Source organism: Sciurus carolinensis, chromosome 5 (genome assembly GCF_902686445.1).
Source record: "Sciurus carolinensis chromosome 5, mSciCar1.2, whole genome shotgun sequence".
In the NCBI taxonomy this organism is placed as follows: Eukaryota; Metazoa; Chordata; class Mammalia; order Rodentia; family Sciuridae; genus Sciurus; species Sciurus carolinensis.
In genome coordinates this window covers 143,690,455-143,706,529 of record NC_062217.1, presented here as the reverse complement: position 1 = coordinate 143,706,529, position 16,075 = coordinate 143,690,455, and the positions used below count along the sequence as shown (strand labels likewise).

Here is a 16,075-nt window from a genome sequence, read left to right as displayed (position 1 = left end):
TATGATATTTCAGTGTAACTTTGATTTGCATTTCCTTGATCACCAGGGATTCTGAAAATTTCTTTTATTTATTCATAGGATATTTACATTTCTTTTTTGAGAAATGTCTGTTTAGTTTATTTGCTCATTTACTGATTGTATTTTCTGTTTGTTGTTAAGGATTTTTTGAGTTCTTTATATATTCTGGATATTAATCCCCTGTCAGAAGACTACCTGGAATAGATTTTCTCCAATTCTGTAGGCTCTTCATGCTCTTTTTTCCTTTTCTGTGAAGATTTTTAATTTGAAGTCATTCTACATATTTATTCTTTGTTTTGTTTCTTGAGTTTTAGATATCTTATTCAGGAATTTAGTACTTGTGCCAATATGTTAGAATCCTGACCCTATTTTTTCTTCCAGCTGTTGCAGAGTTTCTGCTCTAATTCCTATGTCATAGATCCATTTTTAGTTTACTTTTGTGAAAGGCGAGAGACAGTAATCAAGTTTCATTCTTCTACATAGGAATATCCAGTTTCCTTAGCGTGATTTGTTAAAAATAATATCGTTCCTTCAACATATGTTTTTGGCAGCTTTGTCAAGTACCAGATGACTGTATCTATGTGGATTTGTCTGTCTTTTATTCTATATGATTGGTTTTCATGTCTGATTTTTAGCTACTTCCATTTCTAAAACTCTGTAGTTTCAATTGAAATCTGGTATTGTGATTCTTGAAGAATTGTTCTTATTGCTCAGTATTGCTTTGGATATTCTAGGTATTTTGTTTATCCATAAATTGTAAGACTGATTTTCCTAATTCTGTGAAGATTATCATTGTATCTTGATCAGGACTGCATTAAATCTGTAAGTCATTTCTTGTAATAGCACCCCTTTTAATAATATTAATTCTGTGCATCTAAATACATGGATGGTTTTCCATTTTTCTATGGTTCTCTTTAACTTCTTTCTTTAGCATTGTGTGATTTGTCAGTGTAAAGATCTACACTTCTTTGGTTAGATATATTTGTAGTCATTTTGAGATTTTGAGGCTCTTGTGAATGGAATTGTTTTCCTCATCTTCCTCAGGAGATTTATTATGAGTAGAGGAAAGCTATTGATTTTTGTATGTTGATCTTATATCCTGCTATAGTCATAATTTTAAAAAAATGAGTTCCACAAGTCTTACAGTTTTTTTTTTTTTTTTTTTTTTTGGTGGGGGGTACTACTAAGTATAGAATCATGTCATCTGAGTGCATTTTCTGTTCAGAATGTGACTGTGTTGGATAATGACGTCTGCTTTTCTTAAACTTGGTAGGATGTTTCATGGGAGGGGAGCTTCCCCTTACTTACTGACCCACCATTGTGACTGCTGTTTCTGTCCATTGCTGTTGCTAATTCCTTTTGCTGTAGTAGCCAATGTTTTTGGTATTCACCTGTCTACTAGTTTATGAAAATTTCCCACAGTCTTCTTACCTGAGCTTTTGTCTGTAGAACTGATGTTTTATTTCATGCTTGGGGAGCTGGCACAATAATGTGAGTTCCTCTGATTTTCCATTGTCCTTATTTTTAGTACTTCATCTTAACTATATTAGTGTTTTACTCCATGATATGGGATATGCTCCTATTTGAGTCTTCTTTAAAATACTGATTGGACTATCTAGGAAAACTAGGTAAAGTGAATGTTAACTTGCCCTGGAAATATGCCTATTGAGATAGCTGTCTCTCAATGTTTCTTACATATTATTGAGCATCTTATACTACACCTGGAGATTATACACACACCATAAAATGAATTCTTGCCTACAGACAGATCATACAATTACATACTTTATATGTAATTTATGTGTTAGGGTTATTTTATGTTTACAAATGCCCTTTAGTCAATATTTAAAATTAACCCTTGTTGATGTCAAGTCTGTGTCAAATAATACCCTCATTTCTAAATCAACTTCAGTTGTTCTTAACATGTACTTTTCTTTTTTAAATATTTTTTTAGTTGTCAATGGACCTTTATTTTATTTATACATATGTGGTCCTGAGAATCAAATCCAGTGCCTTGCTAGGCAAGCACTCTACCACTGAGCCACAACCCCAGGCCCTTATCAAGTACTTTCTATTTCTCAATTTCCAATGTATGAGTGCTCTATTATTCAGAACCTTATCTCCAGAATATTCATTACACCTATACTCTCTTTACTTCTGAGAGAACAGTTAAAACCTAAACTCTATATCTAGATGCTTTTGGTGTCGTTTTCAATTTTAATCTTAGAAGCAGGGTAAATTTCAGGGTGAATTCATCCACATACTTTTTTTCCTAAACCAACTTATCTTTGGTCTCACATCTGGAATACATTCTGTCTTCAAAATCGATCTCTTTTTGTTACTTTATTATATATTGTGCTGCCATATTTGATTTTTAACATGTTCCAGTTCCTAAAGGGTGTGTAGGTAATCCTAAACACATGTGAATTCTTTATGAGAAGAAGAAAATTGCATATCTTGATTGAAGTTATTTTATCTTCCATGATATGGCACTAATTTATCTATTTTTATCAATTATGATCAATTATGATTTTATCAATTATGATTATCAATTTGTCTACAGACAAAAGCTCAGGTAAGAAGACTGTGGGAAATTTTCGTAAACTAGTAGACAGGTGAATAACAATATGATACATCTTCATCTATAAATAAGAGAAAACTCAATTTGGAGTGCTTAAAATAGTGAATTAGTTATCTTACATACAAGGAAGACTTGTGGTAGGCCAGAGCAGGGTTAGTACAATAGCCCAGAATCATCAGTCTCAGGTGCCTTCCATTTTCCTTCACCATATGTTTTGGGTTGCATGTTCTTTGTCCCCTCCTAAACTTATGTTGAAATTTTTTCCCCAATTTAACAGTGTTGAGAAGTGCTGGGACAAAATAAAATTCTCTTCTTTGTAATCACCCAGTTTCTGGCAGTTGGTTAGAGCAAGAGAAAATAAACTAAAGCCTTGTACTAAAAATACTAACTTTTATCTTATTGCTTCTCTCTCTCTCTCTCTCTCTCTCTCTCTCTCTCTCTCTCTCTCTCTCTCTCTTTGCAGTCTCCAAATGGTTTCTGGATGACCTACACTATGTATCTATGTTTTCCATAAAAAGAAGGAAAGAGAAGTGGAACCAGCAGACTTTTACTTGTATTTAATTGATAAGAAATATTTTTCATGTCCTTTTAATTGTAAAAAAAATGGTGAACATAATCTTTAGGCAACCAGGGATAAGAGGGTAGGAAATGGACACTTGGTCAATTAATGTGTTGTTTACCATAGAACATAGTAGATTTTTAAAATATTCTATTTATTTGTACCTATGTTGGCTTACCTTTATAACCTTCTGATTTTTGAAATTATTATAATTAAATACTAAACTGTGAAATAAGTACATTGAATTATTCCTAGGAAAAGGGCAATCCACAGACTGAATTTAACTTTGAAGCCTTAGTAAACCTTGTGAATGACCTGTTTATAGCTGGGACAGAGACAACAAGCACCACTCTGAGATATGGACTCCTGCTTCTGTTGAAGCACCCAGAGGTCACAGGTATGACTGCAGATGGTAAGCAGGGTGAATTTCACAACAGAAATCTGCTAGTGTCCTTCATTTTGTTTATCTTGAGGAAGACACTATATTGAAATTTATGTGCTGCCATTTATATTTGTCCAAATTTAATAAAGACATAAAAATAAGAGAACATGTATAATATGGGCAGTGACTGAGGGAGTTGAAGGACAGCATGGGCAGTAGCAAGGCAGTGGTCATGTCTAGATTGCACTGGAAAGTGATCTGCAGCATGCACAGTCAGCATGAGTGGGCCTAAGACTATATATTGGTTTTCCTAAGGAAAATCCACTTGGGTTATTACATATGCTCCTGCAAGATTTCTGTGGAAATCTTTCCTTATTCTGAAAATTTCATACTCTAATGCTGGATAGTGAAAATCAAAACTCTTTATTGGAGCATAAATAGAAAGTTTTGAAATTTAAAAAGGTGACATGTATATGTCTACAGTCTGATAAGTTTTTCTAAAAGTATCTTTTTAAGTGTTTCTATCAGAAGATGTGCCTAAGGGAATTCTGTTATTCTAGAAATATTTTTCCATTAGATTTATCTTTTATGAAGATCTCTACTTATAAATGTACATTAAAGAGTGCCAGTAATGCATAGCATGTTTGAAGCAAACACCATCTTTTCCTGTTTCAGGATACCATCAAAACTATCATAAAGTAATCACAAAGGAGAATAACTTCTTTTAAAATGGAAGAGGAGGAGTAGGAGAAATAGTCAAAGAACCATTAAGCTATTTCTGAAACACAGAGAGCAGAAGGAATGGACATAACTCAGCAGAGAGGATAAAACTGTAGCTTATATGTCAGAAGAAGAAGTTGTTTCAGTGTGGAAAACTCAACCTGTGTACCAAAAATTATTCATGGAATTCAGGATTTAGCAGCACCACATGTCAAACAAGTTAGGGGAAATTGAGGCAGAAAATAGGAGCCTATCTCTACTCCAGGTGCCTCTACTCCCTCTTTGAGCAGTTAAGTGTTTTGGTCTCATAGGAAGAGAAGTTTTCTCTGTAGGGAATCTGAAACTAAGAGATCTTGCAATTAAATTTAAAACATCAAAGTAAAGTTAAAAATCACATAAACTTTCAGAAATAAACCAGGTTTTATATAAAGAATTACGAATCAGTAGGGCATCAGAGTTCTAAAGAGCAACTGTTTCTTTTTGTGTGTGTTAATAGAAAACATAAGAGGCAGGTGTGGATGCACAAGCCTATAATCCCAGGTATGCAGAGGTTAAAGTAAGAAATTGAGGCAAATTCGAGGTCAGCCTGGGCCAGGCTGTCTCAAAATAAAGAGAAAGAGCTGTCGGTGTGTCCAAATGTAGAAGGTGTCTGGGTCAATTCCCGGAGAAACAAAAGAAAACAAAACAACAAAAAATCCCACCCCTAAACAAAAAACTCAAACAAACCCAAAACACAACAACAAATCCAAAAAATTAACAAAAAGAGAGGAAAGATGTTTTTAGCTCCATCTTTGCTATAGAACATTTTCCCCTCTTTCACTCTCACAGAGAGATACTATAAGATATGCTCTATGCAAATATTTCAAACCAAGACATAGGCTGTCAAACGTTCCTGAAAGACTTTATGTATAAGCATGGGAGTTTAAAATAGGGTCTTGGGAATCAGGTATGGGGAGCAACCAATTGTGCATGTTAAGTACATAAAGCAGGTGTAATACAAGATAAGGAATGTAAAAGAGAGAATCTGAAGATTACACATTTACAAAATTGTTATTAGAAGTTTGAATCATTGACCAAAGCATTTGAATACAATATAAGTAACTAGAAAATTAGAATTGGTATAATTTGTTCAAATGTTAGATAATCACATGTAATGAATGAAACATACCCTTACCAGTGCTCTTTAGTTATGTGGTCATAATGGTGTAAATGAAGTATATAGATATAATCAAAAATTGTGATCCATATATATAGCAGTAGAGAGGGGAAATATGTGAGGGATGTGAGTGCATATTTCTTTGGGGTCTGTATTTTGCATGGAGTAGAAATCAATCTTAATCTTCCTTACCATGAATATTTGAAATTTTCTAAAATTGAATATATTAAGAAATCAAACATTATTTAGAAATATGAACATTTCAGAAGAAAATTCTAGACTGATTCAAAAATGTTACATTTAAGGAATGAGACATTGAAAAGTTTCCCACTGAAAACCATGCACACACTCATACATAAACATACACACACACATACACACATACACACACAGGCATGCATATAAATAGATCCATTGATGGAATTTAATTTTATAATGCCATATATTTTTGGTATAAATTTAATTGTTTATTCCTGTTTTCCTTTCTGTAATGATAATAATTCTTTAATTATGTGATATCTTCACATTTTGAAACATTTTACCATTTCTACTTATATTTGTTATCATATGTGGTGGAATGTAGGGTTATATAAGTTTGTAGATGTATTTTAATACCCAGCTTAGAGGTAAGTCATAAATGTATATGACTCATAGTGTATGTATGTAGGTATTTATATATGTCTGTCAATGTTGACAGATATTGACAAATAGATATAGATAGTATCATGGTGATCTTTTTACTTATCCAGAAGTAGTTGTTGCATATAATTCATGTTTCTAATGCCTTTGGACACACACCCAATGCTTCCCATAACCCTGAATTATTTTAAGAAATATCCTGTGTTTCTCTTTTCCATTGGTTCTTATTTGTATCTTATCAGCTAAAGTCCATGAAGAGATTGATCGTGTGATTGGCAGACACCGCAGACCCTGCATGCAGGACAAGAGCAGTATGCCTCATACAGAGGCTGTCTTGCATGAGATTCAGAGATACATTGACCTTCTTCCAACCAGTCTGCCCCATGCAGTGACCTGTGACATTAAGTTCAGGAACTACTTCATTCCCAAGGTAAGAGAGGTAATTTGAAAAACTAATTTCTCCCACATTGCACTTCAGTGCTTTTGAAGTTCTCAGATTCACAGTATGGTCCTAATACTCTGCCAACACAAAATGAGGGAAGTACAAACTTCACCCATGTGTCACCTTGATGAACTCAGTGCTTGACCAGAGAAGATCACAAAGTTTTGTTAACTGTTCCTTATATGCAACAGTGTGAGTTTTCCCAATTTCTTCTGTTCCTTTAAGTTTGTTTTGTCTATTTAGTTAGTTTCCAAGAAATTTTTGGAATCACTTTGTTAATTTCCTAAAACACACTCCTGGGATATTTTTCAGCATAATATTAAATCTAAAGATCAGCTTGAAAGGAATTGACATCTTAAATATTAACTTGTTGAATATTTCAGTTAATTAATATTTTATATGTTTTTATTCTGTTTGAGTTTTCTTTATTTTTTTCCAATAATGTTTGTCTTGAATGGAGTGGTGTTGCATAAACCTGATGCACAGAGATTTATTTGCCTCACATGCATCAAGTGATTTTGAAGGATCATATTCCCTGGAGAGATTTATTACTAATTGGTGATGGCAGTTGTTTTTGAAACGTACTGATTGGATTCTGGGGTAAAGTGAGAGGAAGATATTACTTTTCACCATATATTAATTTTAATACAATGCCTTATTGTATTTTTTTCTGTATTTCTGCTTTTAGTTTATACATGACACAATGTATTTTGGGTGCCTGTCAACAGATGAATGTATAAAGAAAATGTGGTGTATTACTCACAATGGAATATTACTCAGCTTTGTTATATTTTTAATGGAGTTCTAAGTAATATAATGGAAAATAAAATTTCCATGTATTTTTTCTTTCTGTTCTTTTTTTTTTTTTTCCTGGAAGTGCTAGCAATCAAATCCAGGGTAGGGTCTAGGGTATGCTAAGCAAATACACTTTCATTGAACTACATTTCAAGAAACACAACTGATTCTTTTATGTGTACAGTTCAGTGAATTGTGACAAATAAATGCAGAGATTTAACCAGAGAACAATCAAGATATAGAATATTGCTGGACATGATGATCTACAACTGTAGGCCCAGCTACTCAGCAGGCTGAGGTAGGAATATGGCTTGTGCCCAAAAGTTTGAAACCAGGCTAAGAAACATAGTGAGAAACTGTGCCTATGTATATAATATTTATATCACCACATAAAGTTTCTTCATATTCTTATGACAGCCAATCAAACTTCGTCATGTCCAGGCCCTGGTTACCATGGATCAGTTTTCTTGTACTTACAGTTTTGATTTATCAAGAACATTATACAATAGAATATGACATAGAACAATACAGAATCAAATCTTTTATCTCTGGCTGTTTTACCTTCATTTATTCTTCCTCCAACACTCTTCTTACATTGATCTAAGTTTCTTTACAAAATTTTTATTGGTGTATAATATAATAATTATACAGAATAGAATGCTTCACTGTCTCCAACTGATATATGGATATAAAATAATTTGATCAACTTCCTTCCCTAGTCCATTTCTTTACCCAACGGCTCTTCTTCTCCTAACCCCCTCCCTGTACCCTACTGGACTCCCTCATATTTTCATGTATCTCTCATTGTCTTTTCTGTGTAACAGAACACATGTTTTAGATTCATTTTCATTTACAGGTATTAGTAGTTCATTTCCATTTATTACTGAATAGTATTTTATTATGGGAATACCATGCATTCTTTCACCACTCATATGGAGATGGAAAATTTGAGTTGTTTCCAGTATTAGGTTTTTTAAATATGAGGAATACAAGCATATGTGTAAAAGTGTTGAGGTGGACTATATTTCCTTTGTATCATGTAAATATGTAAGATTGAGACTATTGTATAATTTTTAACTTTATGCTAAACTTACAGAATAAATTCAGTATTTTCTTTTATAATTTGCTCTTTATTTCCTATGTAAAAAATATTTTCCACTACAAGATTGTACAATTTGCCCTTGTATTTCTGTAGAAGATTAGTAGTTTTAGTCCTACAATTAAATTGATGATTCATTTCAAGTTAATTATTTGTGGTATAAAATGAGTGTATGCTAGTGGTTCCTTTGTTTTCTTTTCTTGTTCTTGAGACAAGATGTCTCTGTTTCACAGGTTGGCTTCACACTCCTGGGTTCAAGCAATCATAATGCCTTAACCTCTCTGGCATCTAGGGCAAAACAGCATGCCACCATGACCAATTATTTGTTTCTCTATGAAAGAAAAGTGTCCAGTTACTCTAATAAACTTTTTAAAAACATATCTGCCTTTGTATCTTCAAGAAATATTTTTATGTTCAGGAACCAACACATGATCCAATATACTGTTTCTCTGTATTTATTCTAAAGACTTCAAGTCAGCACAACAAAGTGATACATTCATAGTCATGTTCGTAGCAGCATAATTCACAATAGTCCTTGTAAGGAACCAGTTTGGATATCCATCAACAGATGAATGAATAAAGAAAATGTGTTATATATACACAATGGAGTTTTATTAAACCATAAAAATTGAAATCCTCAGGAATTCCTCAACTTCAGGAAGAGAGATGGAACTTGGGAGCATTATGTTAAGCAAAACAAGTCAAACTCAGAAAGTCAAGGGACATATGTTTACTGCTACATGTAGAACTTAGAAAAAGGGAAAATATCTGTAGGGTCTCCTTAAAATTGAAGAAGAAACAGTATACAAAAAAAAAAAGGGGCCAGAGGGGTTTTGGAGGAGAGAAAAGGGGGAGTACCAGGAAATGATACTGACCAAATAATAGTGTTATATTATATGCAAGTATAAATGTAAAACAAAAAGTCCTAGTATTACATATAATTGTAATTTATCAATAGAATGTGGAAAAAATAAAAATTTTAACACACTAATTTAAAAGAAAAATTTAATATATAAAAAATGTTAGCATAATTTATGATTGTCACTATATTGTTGAGGATTATGTTTTTCATTAAATTTATCATCCCTTTTCCCTTGGGGGTTGGGTGATGTGGTATTCAACTGAAAAAAAAAAGCTCCCCACATTCCACATTTTATGGAGATTCAAAATTTGTGACAATATTAAATATTCAGTTAGTTTTTATTTTACTTTTTATTATCCTAGAAAGTTGCTTATAAGTAATATCCCAGATATTTCAGGAACTATCAGAGACCTATTTTAAGGCAGAATCCTACATGAGATGTGTGAAAACTGAAGTGATAAAAATAAAATTTGAATAGGAGCAGACACCAGCATACAAGTTTGATGATATAGAGAACTAAAAGTTTTGTGCTCAAGTTCTTAAGGGCTGGCTACTTCAAATGCTTTTGGGGGAACTTTGTCAAGGTCATAGTCACTGAAATTAAATGCATGCATTTTATTACTTGGTTAGTTAACTGGAAATATCACCGCTGTTCTTTGGACAAGTGTTTCTTATCTATAGATCATAACATTTGAACTAAGTAAATTCCAATATTCCTACAAACTCATGTCTTCTTTACAACTTGGTTTACCTGTGTCTGTTCATTGCAGGGCACAACCATAATAACATCACTGACATCTGTGCTACATGACAGCAAAGAATTCCCCAACCCAGAGAAATTTGACCCTGGCCATTTCCTAGATAAGAGTGGCAAATTCAAGAAGAGTGATTACTTTATGCCTTTCTCAACAGGTAATTGAACATCATTACCCTATGTACATGATTGATTACACAAACAGTGTGATTCTATTTTATGTAGAACCAGAGGAATAAAAAGTTGTATCCCATTTGTGTACAATGAATCAAATAATAATGATAAGAAGCATAAGAATCATCATCATAAAAGAAATTTATTTTCACTGGTACTTTAGGCAACAAGACACCTTCATGGGATCAGTTAAAGTTGCAAAAGGCTTATTTCGGTTCTGGTAAATATGCTCCTTGCACGTGATCAGCAGAAACACTCCCAGTGCCCATGAAATGTCCAAGATCAGGATACAACATCTTGACTGGGTCTGATTACTGGGGCTTTGGGGAAATTCATCAATATTTCCCAATATAAGAAAGCTACAGAGAGAGTAGATTGAGTCATACCTCAAAATGCAATACACTGCACTCCCAGGACTTTCTTAGAAGATGAACTTCATCTCCACTGTCTTCATCTGCCCTGTGAAAGGTGACTAACTCCAAAACTTTGTTGAGTATCTTCATGTGGTGCTTTTCATTCCTCTGCTAGGCTCTGGGTATGATACATATCCCCAGCAGAGAATGGGCCAGCAAAATGGTCAAACAGCAGTTAGCAAGCAGATGAATAAGTAGATTGTTGTAATCTAATATAACTAGTCCTTCAGGAGGGAGAAGAAAGGATTGGCTGTTCATGATGGCAGAGGGAGAAAATGTCTCCTACCTGTTCTCTAATACCACACAGTGAAGCATAAAATGAATTGAGTGGCATTCAAATTAAAGAAAGGAAATTAAAGCTGCCAAGTGAGAGGCAAAGAAGAAGAACTGAGGAGAGGCAGGGAATTATAACAGAGACAATAAACCATAGGAGCAGAATATTTGCTTTTGATCAAGGATACCAGAGCCTTCTGACTGGCAAATGAGGGTCAGTAAACCATGGGAATAGCGTAGATTATACTTTAAGGACACCAGAGTACCTTGATCTCCCTACCTCTCCTTCCTCCCTTCACACATGAAGTGTGTGCTGAGTCTCTGCCATATCCCTGCCTAAATTTATTCTTTGGTTCTTTGGGCTTGCTTTTAGGTCTGGCACTGTAGATATTAGGATGAAAAGAACTGAGCCCTGCCTTAATGGAACTCAGGTTTCAGCACAGTGGAAAGTAAAGAATAATGATTCAAATTATCTGTGCTTCATAGCTGATTAAAGCCAAAGACAATTAGATTCTATAACCTGGAAGAATTCCAAAGAGTGTTACAGAAAATTGACATTTGATATAGGATCTGATAAAATTATGAAGTGCATCCTAGTCAAAAGGAACAACATGAGATAAAGCTTGAACTGCATTGTGTATTTAAGACTGATGAGCCTAACAGATCTGAAGAATGGGAGGAAAGATCATGGAACTTCTGACTGGGAACAGGGAACACAAATAATCACCCTGTGTTTCTGGGAAAAGATTGATGGAAACATGAACTATCAAAAGAATAGTTTTAATGTGTAAATGGTTAATGAAGTTATTGGCACAGAGCTGATGTTCAGTCAATATTAATGGAATGAAGAGTGCTGATAAATTTTTAGGTGGATAACAGGTGTGTCCATAGTTCTGTTTATTCAGCCATACTTTATATTTACTCCTCATTAAAATAGTTTTTTAGTTGTGTTTGGACACAATACTTTTATTTATTCATTTTTATGTGGTGGTGAGGATTGAACCCTAGAGCCTCACACGTGCTAGGCAAGCACTCTAACATTGAGCAAAAACCCCAGTCCTATGTTTACTCTATTTCCATCCACCTAATCATTCATTAAATAGTGACTCAGCAGTATTCTTGTGCCAGTCAGAAATATACTGTGGGAGGAATATTTACCCTCTCTCTTGGCTATTTCAGGAAAACGAATTTGTGCAGGAGAAGGTCTGGTCCGCATGGAACTGTTCTTATTCCTGACCACGATTTTACAGAACTTTCACCTGAAATCTGTCATTGACACAAAGGATCTTGATGCCACCCCAATTTTCAATGGATTTTTCTCTGTGCCACCCACATACAAGATCTGCTTCATTCCTGTCTGAAGAACAGCAGTTTGTCTGGCTTCTGCTGTGCTGTCATCTGGAATCTCCTCTCTGGCGTATGCCCCATCTCCTTCCCTACAGGCATATTTTCTCTGACCTGCTTCTCAACACCCTATTTCTTCGATTTCCAGTGGACATCCAAACCTCATTGGAGAGAGTTTCCTCAGTTTTCACAACTGTATGCTTTCTATTCATATACTGTAGCCATTGTGTATTTTAACAGTCTTGTGACTTTTTACTATAACATCACTGTTAAAACAAGGAAAATCTGGGGTAATTATGTAAAGTGAAATCAATCAGGAATAGCAAGCAAAGATACATGGTTTCACTTTTATGTGTAATATAAAAAGTCACATTCATAGAGTATTGATAAGTAATGATTAGCAGAACTTGAGAATGGGTTATAGTGTGAGTGGATGGGGGAAAGAAGAGAAGTTAGTTAAAGGTACAAAGTTTTAGGTAGACAGGAGGAGGAGTGGGTCTGATGATCTAGTGTAGGACATGGTTCCTGTTATTAACAATAATGCATTGTGTACTTCAAAATTCCTACAAGGGGAGGTATTGAATATTCTGCCCACATATAAAGGACAAGTATTTGAGATAATGTCCATGTTAGTTATCTTGATCCAATCAGCCTACAGTGTGTCCATATATCACAATATACCCAATATATACATGAGATCACTACTTGTCAACTAAAAGAGATATGGAAGTAGATTAAAAATAAAAGTTTAAATGAAAACTACATTGTATTCATTTTTCAACACTCTTGATCAGAAAAGAAAAATGTATTAATCAGGTTTTAAATTTTTTTTAAAATGTATTTGTACTTTTTATTTGTACATGAGAGTAGAATACCTTTATTCATTTTGATTGGTCATATATAAATGGAGTATAATCTCTCATTTTTCTGATTATACATATTTTAGGATCATTTGGTCATGAATAATATATGTACATGAAGTAATAATATCTGTTTTACTCTAGTATCATTCCTTCTCCAATACCCCTTCCCCTCCCTTCACTCCCTGTTTGGGAACGTATTTCCTGTTGCTGTGAACAGACTTATAATTTTTGTGGGTCAATCCACTGAATGTACCACCACAAGCCGTATAGGAAACGATAGTATTTAGTAAGACATAAAGTATATACAAAAGGAAAACCATCTCAGGTAGCATACCAACTCAGCATCACAGAGACATCATGGGCATTTCACAGCATACATAACCAAAGAAAGCAGTCTTGTCACCTTTGAGTTCTTCTCATCTCTCTTAAATACACTGGAGTAAACATATAAAGTTATTGTCTGGAGCCACTGGGCTCAGTGCTATCTGTATGTTTGGTCTCCAGACCTGGATCTGGCCAGATGCCAGCCCTTGAGAGCAGAAACCAGATGTCTTTAAGTTTTGTTTTTAATGTTCTTGGGCAGAGAGCTTATCTATCCTTGAACGGAGGCACTGTTAGACCACTAAGTTTCTCATGCAAGTTGTTTACTCCTTGCCCTGATTTCACTTTTTAAAAGAACTCTTAAACAAAGATTCCATTTTTCTCTACATTTTGGCCCTAGGATTGTTTAAGAGGGTAAGTAAAGGAAGTCATCATCATTGCAGGATACATTTGTTTGATTCAATAATACTTTTGACAATTACATATACATAATATGACTAAAATGCTGTCAATACAGAAGATCGGAGAAAACATAGCTGAAAATTATTTAGAAGCACGAGCACTAGAAAACAAGAAATCAGACCAATTATGATTAGTGTCCTCAGTTATTAAATTTGACAAACAATTGCCTTATTGGAAACAATAGTTGTGGCTATTTGGTTCTCTGCTAGAGAATGTTTATTATGCTGTAGATATTGATGCAATAAATTTGAATATGTTAAGATAGTAGATAGGGACAAGTAAACATAAATATTTGGCATTGGTAAGGGGTAGGAGTCCAAGTAATATTAAGTTCTTTATTAACATCAGGGTATAAATAGAATGTTTCTCCAGCTCAATACAAGATTTCCAGGATCTTTCCATGGGGCGATCCAAGATGGCGTACTAGAGGGTGACTGCATCATCTGTCGCTCCAGAACCCAGGATTCAAGAAGGGGAGGCATTGAGAGACATGGACTGAAATAGAGCCACGGGGTGAGTCTCCCCCACCGGGTGAAGCTAAGCCCAGGTGGCAGGCCTGGATAGGGGCGGCTTCTCAGAGCAGGGCAGGGCAGCTAGAGTCTTCTCTGGCGGTGGGCTCCTCCCACACGGCCAACTTCTGGAGCAGGCCCCACAGTGAGAACCTTTCTGCACAGAACCAACTCTGAGTCCCGGAGCCAGCGCGAGCTCCGGCCTGCAGACAGCTTCAGGGACAAGGACAGGGCAGCCAGGGACTTCTCCAAGCAGCCCTGCTCCCTCCGGCGGCAGGCCCTTTTCATGGCCAGCTTCTCGGAGCACACCGCCCAGTGAAAGCCTTTTCGCACAGAGCCAGCTCCAAGCCCTGGAACCAGTAGCAGGTTAGGGGCAGCTTTCTTCAGAAGAACAGCATTATCAAGTTCCTCCAAGACTTCAGGCTACTGAAGTCTGGGAAGTGATATACTGGAAATCTACAGGGACACTATAAGCCAATAGAGGAAATCTGCAATATCTCAGAGACCCACTGATATCTGACCAATACGATAAAACAAGGGAAGAAAATGTCCCAAACAAACCTAGATACTATATCAATAAAACCCAATGACAGCACAGCAGAAGAAATGTCAGAAAGGGAGTTCAGAATGTACATAATTAAAACAATCAGGGAGAAAATCAAGGAGATGAAGGAGCAAATGCAGGCATTAAATGATCACACCAATCAACAGTGAAAAGAGCAAATATGGGAAGAAAGAGATCATTTCAATAAAGACTTAGAGATACTGAAAAAAAAAAACCAGAAATCCTTGAAATGAAGGAAACAATAAAACAAGTTAAAAACTCCATAGAAAGCATAACCAATAGGATAGAACAACTGGAAGACAGAAACTCAGACACTGAAGACACAATATTTAATCTTGAAAACAAAGTTGAAACAGAGAAGATGATAAGAAATCATGAACAGAATCTATAAGAATTATGGGATATCATGAAAAGACCAAATTTAAGAAATATTGGGATTGAGGAAGGCTTAGAGAAACAAACCAAAGGAATGAACAATCTATTCAATGAAATAATATCAGAAAATTTCCCAAATCTGAAGAATGAAATGGAAAACCAAGTAGAAGAGGCTTATAGGACTCCAAATATACAAAATTACAACAGACCCACACCAAGGCACATTAGTATGAAAATACCTAACATACAAAATAAAGACAGAATTTTAAAGGCCGTGAGAGAAAAGAATCAAATTACATTCAGGGGGAAACCAATAAGAATATCAGGAGATTTTTCAATCCAGTACCCTAAAAGCTAGAAGGGCCTGGAACAACATTTACCAAGCCCTGAAAGAAAATGGATGCCAACCAAGAATCTTATACCCAGTAAAACTTACTTTCAGATTTGACGATGAAATAAGATCCTTCCATGATAAACAAAAGCTAAAGAAATTTACAAGAAAAAAAAGAAAAAAAACGGCATTACAGAACATTCTCAGCAAAATATTCCATGAGGAAGAGATGAAAACAACAATGCAAATCAGCAACGGGAGGAACTAGTCTAAAGGAAGAGTCAAATAAAGGAGAAACCAAAACATGTCAAAAAACAAAAATGAGTCAAATGACTGGGAATACAAATCTTATCACAATAATAATCCTGAATGTTAATGGCCTCAACTCATCAATCAAAAGACGTAGACTGGCAGATTAGATTAAAAAGAAAAATCCAA

At 34.9% G+C, this 16,075-nt stretch overlaps 1 protein-coding gene across 1 annotated transcript in view; it reads left to right on the top strand.

Annotated features, from left to right (window-relative positions):
- LOC124984664 (cytochrome P450 2C18-like) overlaps positions 1 to 13,038 on the top strand; it is a 40,725-nt gene extending 27,687 nt beyond the window's left edge. Inside the window, exons 6-9 of the mRNA XM_047552565.1 lie at positions 3,414 to 3,555; positions 6,298 to 6,485; positions 10,024 to 10,165; positions 12,047 to 13,038. Of these exons, the coding sequence (XP_047408521.1) occupies positions 3,414 to 3,555; positions 6,298 to 6,485; positions 10,024 to 10,165; positions 12,047 to 12,228 (654 nt within the window). The 3' untranslated portion in view covers positions 12,229 to 13,038. The remainder of the gene's footprint in view (positions 1 to 3,413; positions 3,556 to 6,297; positions 6,486 to 10,023; positions 10,166 to 12,046) is intronic.
- The last annotated feature ends 3,037 nt before the right edge of the window (positions 13,039 to 16,075 follow it).